Source organism: Ambystoma mexicanum, chromosome 7q, assembly GCF_040938575.1.
Source record: "Ambystoma mexicanum isolate Mex_15411 chromosome 7q, UKY_AmexF1_1, whole genome shotgun sequence".
Classification (NCBI taxonomy): domain Eukaryota; kingdom Metazoa; phylum Chordata; class Amphibia; order Caudata; family Ambystomatidae; genus Ambystoma; species Ambystoma mexicanum.
In genome coordinates, this window is record NC_090941.1 from 326,102,470 (window position 1) to 326,116,332 (window position 13,863).

Below are 13,863 nucleotides of genomic sequence, written 5' to 3' on the forward strand. Positions count from 1 at the left end.
CAGGTAAGTATCGCTATAACTCACCATATATACCAATTCTTCTTATGACTTGGCAGGCCTTCTGAAGTGGGTGCATGGTCACTTTTCCCGTCGTCAATTTCAGCCCTTGATGCCCAGGGACTGCAGGTTCGAGAAGTTCTCCGGTCGGTGACAAATGCTGGTGCAAGGTCTTCAGGTTGGGGAATGCAGAAGAACTCTACGTATGGCTCCTCTCAGCAGAGGACTGGACACAGGAAAGCTGTTTTGGATGATGGCCACCGATGCACGGCAACCCAGGAGGGCACTTCACCTCTTATCTTGGGTCCCTTTGATGCTGGAACCACGAAATCTGGTAGAGGCGAGTCTTCTAGCATAAGCTGGAGATCCCCCAAGTTCCATGACTCAACACGGAACAGCAACGTCTGAAGCAGGGTAGTCCAAACTCTGAGCTGGTCAGCCACTGGGTGATCCAGGGGTACTTCCGAAGGCTCTTCTTTCCAATACTCCGAGATGACATTGAGAACGGATGTTACCTCCACTCCAAGGGTTGCAGCTCCTTTGCAGGACTGCTCAAGATCCTCAACAAGACAGGGCTTTTCCAGGACAGCAGCAGAAGTTGGTCACCAGGCCTTCTTCCAACAGGGTCCAAGGTCTCCTTGCAAGCATTGCAGATGGACAGGATACTTGACTCCTTTGGTTTTTTCCAGGATCTCTCATGAATGGGTGCAGGGGTCCTCTTATTATCCAAAAAGCCAGGTAAGAGCTGACACACCCACTAGCCAATCAAAGACCTGGCCCATACACACACCCCAGCAGTGGTTCAATCAGGACCACTGGTGGCACAACTAATGAATACCACATAGACACACTGAAACCAGTTTGTGGATTGGGACCAGATAGTCCCAAACCATTTCCTGGCAGCGCAAACACATGGACCTGCAGTAGCTGCAAAAAGCCTCTCCTTTCCTCCCCTGGCACCAAAGTCCATATAAGGATTTTCATGGCCTCACAGTCCAGGAAGAAGGTTTAGTGACAAGATGGCCAAGGGACAAACTAAAAACCTCATTGCAGGGCAATGTTTGGCCACGAGTCACAATTAGTAGCCAAATACGGTAAATGCTGTAAGGCTGAAGTAAAATACACCAAAAAATTGCAAAAAGTAAATGTTGCCACCAGATTGTCCCTTAGACACACCTAGAGTAACCAAAAATCCCCTCAGTCTAGGGCAAAACAAAAAGTGTACCCCATTGTAGTGCACTGTAAGACGCATTGTACAATAATAAAAAGTTACCAAAAGTGATAAACTAACAAGACTGAGGAAAACAATGTTTCCCGGTACCAACAGCCTGAAGGACATGTCAGTTTCCCCATGACAAATGAGCAAAGGCCAGTGCAGTGAAGCTGAAGGCTTCATTGAATTGCACCAAGAGGTCAGATTAAACAATAAAAAGCAAAAGGTTTGTGGGTCCATATAAATGTAGGGAAAGGTGCTATAAAGAGAAATCTTTCCTAAAACCCAGAATATACCCATTCATACTTGTTTAAAATAACTGGGTCAGGACCATCTAAGGCATTATGAGCACGAGTCAATGCTGTAAACGTGACTCAGGCTGCTACCAGCAGCCATTGCAATCTTCTCAACACAGGTGGTACATGGGCCCCCTTAGGAAGTGAAGTGTTGGTCCCAATGCGAGACACTGTGCTCTGGAGCAATCAATTCATAAACTTGCATGCACCCAAGTACAGGGCATTACAATAATCCAGTGTTGCACATATAACTGCCATGGCAATGGTTACATAATTGACTTCATTCAAGTTGGGGCAAACCTATCTCAGGGGATAACTACCACATTAGTATATGGAAACAATCAATCAGGTGTCAAGAACCACTACAAGTGAGTTTTGCTTTGTGCAATGTGTCCAACTTCATCAGAGATAACGATAACACAAAGAGAGATGGCAAACCATGATTATTTCATATTTTATATGATGCTAGAATAAGAAATTCAGTCAGAGTGATTAAGGACTAGAGTGTTTTTGTGCATCCAGTATTCCATACTGCATATTCAGCAATATAAATTCTTGAGCCCCACGAAGACACATCAAGATCTTAATGTCATCAGTATGGTTATGAAAGCCACTTTGTTAGGGAGAAGCTCATGGAGCAGCTTCATATAAAGATTAAAGAAGGTGGGCATTAAGTAAGAGCCCTGCGGAAAACCCAATTTAAGGATAGCGATTTGGGATGGGATTCAAATCCTTTATGTTTGACAGTCGATTACAACTCAAAAACAAGAACCAGCTCAAGCCTTCCTCAAAGGCTCCACCTACTTCACAAGGTGTGCTCAAAAGTAAAGCATGATAAATGGTATCAAATGGCGCTGCATGGCCAAGTAACACAAGGTTGCCTATCCCATCATCCTCTAAAATCTGTAGCAAGCCCTCAAGGGCATCTAATAAAGCAGGCTTGATTCTGTGGTATGTTACAAAACAGGATTGCTCATCTAACAGGTGTTCAAGTTTAACAAACCCCTTTAGCTGGAGAGATGCCACATTATCCAAAATATTAAGCAAAAAAGAGTGACGTTTGAAATTTTTCTACAATTGCCACAAGAGGAAAACAAGACAAGGCTTCTTAAATAGCGGAGTGATCCCCATTTTTGGGTGAGGGAAGGGGGCGGCTCCTTCTTTGAATGATTTCTCAACGATAGCAGCAATAAGCAGGGTAAGGGCAGTGCCACAGTCCTTTACCATTTATGACAGAGGGTTTTCATCACAATAACAAGTTGGTTTCATTACATTAAGGGTACAGATTTTATCCTCGGAGGTAACAGGGCAAAAGGGAAACCCATCTGCATGGGAGTGGGAGGGCCTGCCAATGGAAGCTCCAAATACACTGGGATATATAACGGTGATATCATCTGTGCCAAGGACCTTGTGAATAACTCTGGTCTTGTCTGTAAAAAAAATAGATGTAATGTATTACACCAGTGGCTAAAGTATTCAGGACTTCTCAACCCTTTACATCAATGAGCCAGACTGACCAAAATGCCAAACAAGGCCTTGGAGAAGTCCCATCTAGGGTTCTACCTTCAGCACTCCCATCTCATATCAAGGAAGCAAGAACAGAAAAGTCTGCTTCAATTGGGATTCTCCCACTTACTGGGATAGTCAGCCACCTTTATCCATCATCCTGCACTAGCGAATGATTGCTAAGGTTCTCTGTGTTTGGTTATTCCCATTTTGGTTTTGTAGTCTCTGCTGGGATCGGTCCTTCCCCTATTTTACTCTCATCGCCTCTCATTGGGGTAATATTGGTCAAGGTTTGGTTTTGGTTAATCAGATGATTTCTAATATGTTAAACAAAGGCCTGAAATGTTACAAACATAACCAGAGTACAATGAGACCTTGCAATTACTTTTGGTATTTTTAACAGCTACGCAGTGTTCCGCGGTCTCTTGTCTAATACCTGGAATGCTGCTTTGCTAATGCTGAAGCGCACAATGCGTCATCGGTTCTTCACCTCTCTTTCTGAAGGTAAAGCAGCAGCTTCAACATAGCAGGGTTCGACAAACAACGCAGGTTTGCACGTGACGCTCATTGGGTTAATACATAGTGGTTGCTCGGGTCCACAGACCGTGGGGACCTCTGACAAGGTGTTCTGGTAAATAAGGTAAAATACAGTGTCCCTTGGTTACAGCGAGCCAACAGGATCCCTCCTCATCCACCTTTTGGGATGCACATCAGATACAGCCGGACCAGCCCAGTCCCTGGTGGCTTGCTTCCTTTGCATGTTAGGATGTGAAGTTCAGGCAACTCACCACAGAGCTCTCTGGGGTATCGAATGCTGAAACCTCTCAATTATCTTATATGGATAAGGAAGGACGGCCCACCCACAAAAGTCTTTCACTCCTATTCGCTCATATCTTCACTTCACCTTTTTTCTCTTTTCCTTGTCCTTGTCCTTCCTCTTCCCTCCTTCTGGCCTCCTCGTCATTCTACCAGGCACCTTGTTCGGTTACCACCTCCTTCAACCTCTCATTCTGCTCCTTCTGTGCTACTCTCTCTCACTTGAACTCTTCCCACTTCTCAATTTTCCTTAATCTTACTCCGCTCTTCTCTCCACCATCATTCTACATTCTCCTTCCTCTACCATTCTCTCTACACTTGTTCCTCTCTCCACCTTCACTCTTCCCACTCCCACCTCCACCCTTATGCTCTTTCCTTCCCTTCTCTCTGCACCACCAGGCTCAAACTTCCTCTCATTCTCCAAATTCCTGACTCCCACAATTGTTAACTGCACACAGCCTTTTATCCCTGTTTGTAGCCAGGATTGTGTTTCTTAATCACACAAGTGAGTTCAGGAGTGGCTGGCATGTGTATGGGCTACAGAATTAGCAGATGTTTTCACTCAGGGTTACATGTCTTTATAATAAATAACTTTATAACGAAGGCACATATAACGAAAATGCTATAAAGACAAAACATAATTTTTTGTCTTTATCTGCCCCCCACCCCCGTTTCCCACCACCAAAAAACCACCTCAACCGTTTCCCCCACAAGATTTAACCTTTACCCCACCCCACATACATTTTCGTTTTGTATTTCATTATACAATGTTGGTTATAAATTAATTCTACATAACAATTTCGTTATAAAGACTGCATGCCTTCACTCAGCTGTTTGTGTCATGGCTGTGCTAATAAAATGTGATAAAAATCTTGACGCCAACTACACTACACTCTTTATGAGACTGTACCTGATGTCTAACACACAGACTCTCCTTTCCTTCACTCTGGCAAAGCGCTGCAACACCAGGATATATCATGTCCATTACAAGGGCAAGAGTGGGAGTGCAAGAACCCAAATGCCAGTACGAGCCACACACACGAGCTGTTGCCTTTCAATTAACCTGGCACTATTAGCTGTTCGAGATGGTGGCTCAGTGAAGCATATGTCCTGGGAGTTGTTGCCCATGATGCAAGTTACCTCTATAATACACAGAGTGGTTGGGACAGGTGAGTGGGGAAAAAACACAAGAGTAGGGATGGACAGGGGCGCTTTGGAAATCCATCATCACATAGCTTCTCCGGGGCTTGCATCATGGAGAGGAATGCATTGATGTATCATGGTACCCCGGCCCCAGAGCCACACTAGTCTCATCCTCTACGATGTAACACAATATACATGAAGGGTCTTTTCGATGGTCCAAACTATGAAATTCTCACTACCACATATCAAAAAACATATTTTTAAGTTTCTAAAACTTTCAACAATTAAAGCCCTTTTGGTTTATCGTAAAGATTCAGCGGAACGTTATCCAACATAATTCCTTGGCGGTATGCTTGTTGGCATACATATTAGAAATTTACTGCAGAAGGGAAACATACTTATGATGTACATGAACAATAAGAGGTTATGTAAAAACAAACTTACCTCACGATGATTTAACAGTCTTTCCAAGTCTGCTGACAATTGATTCTTCATACGTATCAGGGCAGTTCTTTCTTCAGTTAAATCACTGCAAGAAAAGTGGAAAATAATTTAACACAAAGGCTATGCTCCCCTTTTCTGAGATCATCTTCATAAATGTGTTTTTCGCATGCAAAGTCAACACATAGGTATGGCAAATATGCCATGCAAATCTTCGAAAAACTTGATAGATAAAATATATGCTCATACTTCCCTTAAGCTTTACTCTTGAGAGATTGAAAAGTTGACAAGGAAAATGCATCGTCAAAGTGCAATGACCAACTGACTGGTCAAATGGCATTAAAATCATTATTTGCATATGTTAACACTTCTATGGACTCTTGAAATTGTGAATAGATGTGTGGATTAAAGATCTTAAGCATTTTTAAAATGTACACGTTTTGCAATAAAGATATGGCTACAGAACAGACACAGTAAAATAACTTGTCAATCCCTCTCCATCAGGTTACCAGCTGCAATTCAATGAAATATGATGAATGGGCCGATCTGGGACTCAAACTTTTGGGCGAGAGGGCACCATCTCATTTGCAACAGTCAAGACAATGCTCTGGATAGGCAACAGATACATATGGAAGTATCTGCAGCTCTGCCATTGTATCAGTCAAGATTGGCAAATTTGAAAAATCTAAACCAAACTTACGCAACACCTTATAGGAACGATTTTTGCTGGAAAAAAACACATCAAATTTATTGGGGGGGAGGGGTGGGAAAGGGCATATAAAGGGTAGGGGATTCATTAACAGTACAAAATAGGGGAAGGAGGAGGGCACCACCCTATAAATAAAACAAACAATTTCAATGAGTTTTTTCAGCAAAAATTGTTCCGAAAAACACTTGTTGAAAAAACGGGCATCGATGATATGACATAGAACTGCTTTGATGGTACGAAAATAAATAATTCTCAAAAGAAGACCAGAACCCAAGACGAAGGTGGAATTGGTCCTCTCTTTTCCATATAAAAAACATTGCTAACAAGATAATCCATTTGCAGGGTCTGGTGAACAAGGTTAGACCATTTTAGAGATCCAGTCAGTGTGCACAAACATTTGAAGAGGTGAAGACGTTATTAGACAACGCACCCACTTTGAGCAGTTTTTTGTGTATGAAACAAACCATTACTACAAAGGATGCTAGCAACTAAAGGTTGGGAGAAGTGTTAATACAACTGTAGGGCAATACGTTGGAGATAAAAACGTTCACATCCAGAATGCTGAACGATGCTGAGCACAGGTATGTCATCATAGAAAAAGAGGCTGGCAGTAAAATGGTCATACAAAAATGAAGGCGGTTTATGTGGGGTATATGCTTTGAGAATTGGAGAGACCACAAACCTTTAAGAGAGGTCGTAACATTTTACAAATCTGGGTAATATTTCATCTATAATCAGACATTCACTGAACAGCGATCACCACATTATCAGTGTGGAATGGCAAGCCCTATGTGCACCTAGATTGAAACTCACACTATTCGAGATAGAAGCTAATAGAGCGGTGACCAGACTCTGCATTAATGAAAAGCAAACTAACCAACTAGTGGAAGCATATCTAGGCTCATCCCGTGTTGCTGTGGATAAGATACATTATGAATAGATGCAGAGACCTTTCCTGCAAACCATAAAAAAAAACCAAGCCCCAAAGAAAATACATAGCCATGCATTCAATCCTCCCATGACCGAAAAGAAAAAAACAACTACGGAAAGAACTAGCACAAAAAAAAAAATCTAACTGGACAAATCGAATATGCTTGATCAAAAAACCAAAGCAAAAATATAGAAACTGGGTTAAAACAGCCAAATCACAAATCCTCCAACATGATGCAGAGTCCATTCTAAAAATGTTGAAGACGCACAATAAAAGAGGACTATGGAACTCCCTAAACCCCCAAGTTGATACCCAAGAAAAATTGATACAGGTCATTCCCGAAGATGTATGGTCTACCCATTTTGCATCTATTACAAAGGCAAAGCCTCTGAATTTGAGACCACGACACAACAACAACCGACAACAAGATGGCCATCCACATGGGAACAAGAGGCAATTTAGACGATAATAAAGAAGCTCAACACTTCAAGAGCACCCGGGCCGGACAGGCTATGGAACGCCATTATTAAGAAGAACCCTGCAGAATGGGCTACCCTCTGTCACCTTCTATTTACCAACATAGAAGAGTGCAAACAGACCCCTACTTCATGGAGGGTAGCCACATTGATTCCAATTTACAAAAGCGGAGACCGGAATGAACCCTCTAATTACCGACCTATTGCGCTTTTGGACCCTATTGGGAAAATATTTGCCACATTATTACTAAACAATCTGAACACATGGATAAAAACAAACAACAGATTTGACATCAGACAAACCGGATTTACAAAAAACACGGGAACCAATGTTAATCTGATGATCTTGAAACTGTTAAAACAGGAGTCCTTGGTCAGTAAAATTACGATCTATGCTGCCTTTATCAATCTTCATTTGGCTTTGACTTGGTTAATAGGCAGAAATTAAGGCAAAAATTAAGATCTTGGAATTGCCCATCGGAAAATCTTGAGCCAATAAAGCAACTGTATAGTAATACTATTATTAAGATCAGACCATCTCAAAATGGAAGATTATCTGCCCCAATTCCCACCACGAATGGGCTAAAGGGCTGCCTCTCGCAGCCACCCTTTTCAAGCTTTATACCTCAGACATTTCCCAAGAATAACAATTCAAAAAAGCAAACCCACCAAAACTCAATGCTAGACTGATTCCTCATCTCATAAACGCCGATGACATTGTGATACTCGATAAAACCCAGGTGGGCCTACAAAGAAGTCTCGAACAATTGGAAAACTACATGAAAACAAATTAACTTGAAATTAATACGACCAAAACAAAAATGATGACCCTGGTGAATATCCATAAAACTTAAACAAAACCATCAAGGTTCTATATGGATGGTAAACTCCTAGAACAACAAAAAACAAATACTTGGGAATCCTTTTGAACCAATCAGAGGTAGAGAAAGACTGGGTGTTGCAGTTAAAAATTCTATGGAACCTGTTATCGCATTTTATCGACAGAAGGTAATCGCAATCACCAGCTATGGGAGTGAAACCATGATCAACTTGGACCAAACCATCTGGGACTCCAAAGAAGGTACCTTCTGGCGGGAAATTCTAGGGCTGCCCAAATCATTTCCCGCAGTAAGAATACGTCATGAACTAGTCACCCAGTCACTGAAATCTAAAGTGACACGGAAGCGACTATTTTTATAGAAAAATGGTAAACAAAGATGACATTCCGGCCTATGACATCCTGCACGACAGAACTCGATTGCAGACACAGACCTCTTGGAAAACTTGGAAACAAGCAATAGAGGAACTAATGCTAGCAATGGGATAACCTTGGAAATGCTCACTAAGCGGCAGCAGGTAGCAAAGAAACAAATACAGCAGAACGACTGGATTTATACCATAGCTGAAAAATCCAAATATGGAACAAGTTACTTACCTGTAACTGTCGTTCTCCAGCATGAGTCTGGCATGGATTCACATGCTCATGAATATTCCCTGTCGTCAGGCTGGGAATCCTCGGTAAAGAAAAAATCTGTTTCAGTTTTGTTTCTGAACTGTCTTTCTCCTAATAACCAATCACTGGTCTCTGGGTCATACTGCCCCCAGCCAAGGACTGCCCTCTACCTAAGCCCCTTCTCTGGCAGCCATCTTCAGATTTGGTAGCACGTAAAGTGGCAGTAGGACCAAGAGAAGACCCGCAGAGGAGTAGAAGGGAGGGTTCGCATGTGAATCCATGCCAGACCCATGCTGGAGAACAACAGTTACAGGTAAGTAACTTTTTCCTTCTCCAGCATGGGGTCTGGCATGGATTCACATGCTCATGATTACAAAAATACATAGCAGTACACACATGCACAACCACGGGAGGTGGGGGAGATGGCAAGGCTCAACATTAAGCATTTCAACAACTCAACATTAAGCATCTCTTACCTCCTCACCAGGCCCACCTTCAGGCGAACAGGTTGCTTGGACATGAAGGAGGGGTGCGTCCTCAGCACTACACCGTCTTGTGGAATGTCAGGTATGGAGGTTTACAGGAAAGGACCTGGATCTCTTCCACTCATTGTGTGGAGGTGAGGCCACAAGAAACGCTGTCTTCCATGACAGGAACTTCAACGGTGCCGAATGCAGAGGCTCGAATGGCGGCCCCATGAGCCTGCTCAGCACCACATTGAGCTCCCACACCGGGGCCGGAGCCTTCACCTGGCGGAAATGACCGGAGCAGTCCTTTCATGAACTCCTTCACCAGGGGATGGGACCAGAGAGATGATCGCCCCGGAGTTCTGGTGTGGCGGGAAATCGCCGCTAGGTGGATCTTGATGGAGGCATGAGCTAGCCCCGCCTTGGCCAGCAACAGTAGGTACGGCAGCACTTGAAGGGCCGTAATCACTGAGGGTTAATCTGATGTGCACGGCACAGACAGAGAACCTCTTCCATTTGTGTCCATAGCACTTGAGAGTCGAGGACGCCCTGGCCTTTGCAAGCACCTCCTTGCAGTCCGCCGGGTTATCGTACCCTCCAAAAGTCTAGTGCTGCAGGAGCCAGGCCTGGAAGTTCAGCAACCCCGGGTCGCGGTGGAGGATGGCGCCTCCTTCTTTGGCGAGAAGATCCGCGCCCGTCAGCAGTTTGACTGGGGGGGACGCTGACATGTCCAGAAGGTCCAGGAACCAGATCTGCCTCGGCCGCGTCGGTGCGACGCGGATCATCCTGCACCGGGACCGTCTGAGTTGATTGATGAGTCATAGCAGCAATTGCAACGGTGGGAAAGCATACAGGAACAGGCCGTCCCAGGGGAATGAGAAGGCATCGCCCATGCTCCCCGGCTGGGGAAACCTGCTGGCGAATCTTCGGCACTTGGCGTTCGTCACCGTCACGAATAGGTCGACCTGGGGATTAACCCATCGTTGGAATAGGAGATCCACTTGATCCTGCCGCAGTTCCCACTCGTGGCACGAAGGCAGCTCCCTGCTGAGTGAGTCGGCAATGGTGTTCTTTATTCCTGCCAGATGGAAGGGTACCAGAAACAGTCCTTGGGCGACGGCCCATTGCCACAGATCCTGGGCTTCCTTCGATAGGGCTGGGGATCTGGTGCCTCCCTGCTTCCGGATGTAGAACATTGTGGTGGTGTTGTCGGTGAAGATCTTTACCACCTTGCCCTTGAGGGATGGAAGGAACGACCTGAGTGCCCAGAACACGGCTCGGAGCTCCAGGACATTGATGTGAAGTGATTTCTCCTCCGGGAGCTAAAGGCCTCTTGCGTGGACATCTCCGGTGTGCGCTCCCCATCCCTCCAGGGAGGCGTCCGTCGTCACCGTCTCCTGATGTGCCGGGGTCTGGAAGTCCATACCGGCCGCCAGATGCGTGTGGGAGCCCCACCACTGGATCGCTTGGCGGAAGGTCTCCTGGAGCAAGATCCTTTCTTCGAAGCTGCCCGCCACTTGCATCCAACGGGCATCGTGGAACTCTTGCAGTGGACGCATCCACAGCCTGCACAGGCGCACGAGGCAGATGCACGAGGACATCATGCCGGGCAGGGACTTGATGGACCTCACCCAGGCCACGTCCATGGTTGACAGCCGTTGCACCTTGCCCAGGATGGCCTTCGTCCTTTCCTCCGACAGAGAGGCCAATCGTGCCACTGTGTAGAGTCTGGCTCCCAGGAACAGAGTGACTTGTGACGGTACCAAGTGGGATTTCGCGAAATTGATTGAGAATACCAGACCTGTGAGCAGTTGGACGGTCTTCGCTGTGTGCACGACGGCGAGTTCTCTCGTCTTTGCTCGGATGAGCCAATCGTCCAGGTAGGGGTAGACGTGGATCCCCTGCAGGCGCAGCCATGCCACCACTGGTGCTAGGCACTTGGTGAACACCCTGGGCGCCGATTTCAATCCGAAGGGAAGGGCCTTGAACTGATAGCGTCACACTTGGACCACGAATCGCAGGAACTTTCGATGTCCTTTTAGAACGGGGATGTGAAAGTAGGCATCCTCCAAGTCCAGCGATGATAGGAAGTCGCCTTCCTCCAGCTGTTCCAGTATGTGCTAGAGGGTGACCATCTGGAACTTGATGTACTTGTTTAGACGACGAAGGTCCAGGGTGGGCCGCCATCCGCCGGTCTTTTTCATTAGGACGAAGTATCGCGAGTACACTCCGGAGCCCCGGAGCCTCTTTGGGACGAGTTTGATGGCTTCCTTTTTTAGCATCGCTCGTACCTCCAGAAGAAGTTGAGGGATGTGACTTTCCTTCCTGGCCACAGGTGGAATACGGGGACACTTCCTTAGAAATTCCAGAGTGTGCCCGCGGGCCAGGGCATCCAGCACCCAACGGTCGGTGGAGATGGACTCCCACGCACTGACGAACTTCGCCAGCCGGCCTCCCACCGGGGTGCTCAGCTGGGGGCCCGACGCTACGGCTGGGTCAGTCCTGCTTGGCCAAGGCCTTGGCGACAACGAGATCCTCCTGTCTTGCCGCATCCTCTGTAGGACTCCTGCGACGAGGAGCGGGCCGCCTGGCGGTACGACGAGGCGCCACCACCGAATCCTTTGGAGACACCTTGCTTCCCTCTGGTGTTCTGAAAGGACGGCCGTCGCTGTTGAAGAACGCCCAAGGCCCGGGCTGTCTCCGTGTCTGCCTTGATGGGCTTCAGTGACTCGTCCACTGTCTTGCCGAACAGGTTGTTCCCGTCGAAGGGCATGTCCAGAACCCTGGTCTGGACGTCCTGATGGAAATTGGTCGCCTTGAGCTAGCCGCGCCGGCGAAGGCAAACGCTGTTGCCCATCTGGCAAAAACTAGTGTCAGCAATGTCCGTAGCCACCATGATTGCGTGGTCTGAGGCCACCCCGCCTTCCTGTAGGATCTCCAGGGCTTCAGCCCTCTTGTCGTCCGGCCGCAGACGAGATGACCCGCCGTCCCATGGCATCCAGTTGCTTTCCCTCGCCATCTGGCGGGGAAGTAGAAGTTGAAGCCGTTGCCCCCGCCGCTTTCTTCTTGTCCTTAGGGCCGCAGCCGTCCCCGGATTTGGAGACAACCGAATCCGGGGACGGCTGGGCCCTAAGGCACATGGGGGCGGAGTCCGGGACCCGGTACTTCTTCTCGTACTGGTCTCTCTTAGCAGGAGCCGTGGACGAGTTCTTCGGGAGCGTCGGCCCCTCGTCCCAGATGTCGTCCAGTAATGGAACTGAGAGGACAGTCTTCCTCTTGGCCTCACCCCGTTGGTAGAGGAACCCTTCCATCTTCTGCTCTTCGGGGCAGAGCTGGAAAAGCTTGGATGCCCTGGCGATCATGGCGTGGAAAGAACCAATTTCGTTGGGCGGGGAGGCCCGAGGGGGTGGTGAAGGAAGGTCCATTCCGTCATCACCACCGTCGTCATCCGTCCCCGTTGTTGCCGTCTCCGCTCCCGTCTCATCCCTCGGACCAGGGGAAGGAGATGAAGGCTGGACGGGGGGGGGGGGGATGAGTTCTCCGCTTGCTTGGTGGGCTTCCCGACATTCCAGGCTCCACTGCAACGTCCGCTGAGGGTAAGGGCAACCTTGTCCTTATCTCCGTACATAAGGCCTGAATCGCCATCAAGATTGCTCCTGAGTTGTTTTGTGGCATAGGCACCGGCTGCGACGGGAGCGACGGTTGGGGAGTAGGCTCCGTCCCCTCCACGGCTCGAGGTTCATCTGCCCCGCCGTTGCTTTCTTCGTCCGCCTCGTTGGGATCCCTCCCGTAGGACCGGACCTCCTTGAAGTTCTTGTTCAGGATCTTTGCAGCGCCAGCCAGCTCCTCTTCAGAGGTGGTATCTGTGTCCGTAATGGCCACCCGCCCCCACCCTTCTTTTTCCGCCTGGGGTTTCACGGGGGTCTTATCGATGGGCTGAAAAGAGGATTCCCTCCGTGGTGGCAGGGAAACTCTAGGCCCCGAGGTCGCCTCCACTGGGGTAGGCTCCGCAGGCTTCGCCAGGGCTGCCACGACTCCCTCGATCCAGGCCTTAGTCGGGTGAATCTGCACGCCTGAGGCCTTCCCCTTGGTTGGAGGGTCACCGCCTCGCTCCCCCTCGGCTGTCTCCGTCGGGATCGACCGGGGCTTCTCCCGAAGCTTACCCGGGTTCTCCGATTTCCTCTTCCCCGAGCCAGAGCGTTGGCTCGTGGTTGATGGCGTCAGTGATAATGCGCCCTGCATGGCAGCCGAGGAGCACGACCGATCGGCGCTCCCGGTGCCTGCGGACTCGCAGTGCTTAGCCTTTTGTTGGGCCCCCGTCGCCGGAGCACCCTCAAAGGTCTTACAAGACCGCTCAGACGACTTCTTCTCACCTGCTACTGGGCTCTTCCCTTCCAGCCAGTTGGTGAGTCGGA

The 13,863-nt window shown here is 47.8% G+C and overlaps 1 protein-coding gene across 1 annotated transcript in view; it reads right to left on the reverse strand.

Annotated features, from left to right (window-relative positions):
• PIBF1 (progesterone immunomodulatory binding factor 1) overlaps positions 1–13,863 on the reverse strand; it is a 1,771,771-nt gene that overhangs the window by 165,838 nt on the left and 1,592,070 nt on the right. Inside the window, exon 16 of the mRNA XM_069639889.1 lies at positions 5,416–5,500. Within this exon, the coding sequence (XP_069495990.1) occupies positions 5,416–5,500 (85 nt within the window). The remainder of the gene's footprint in view (positions 1–5,415; positions 5,501–13,863) is intronic.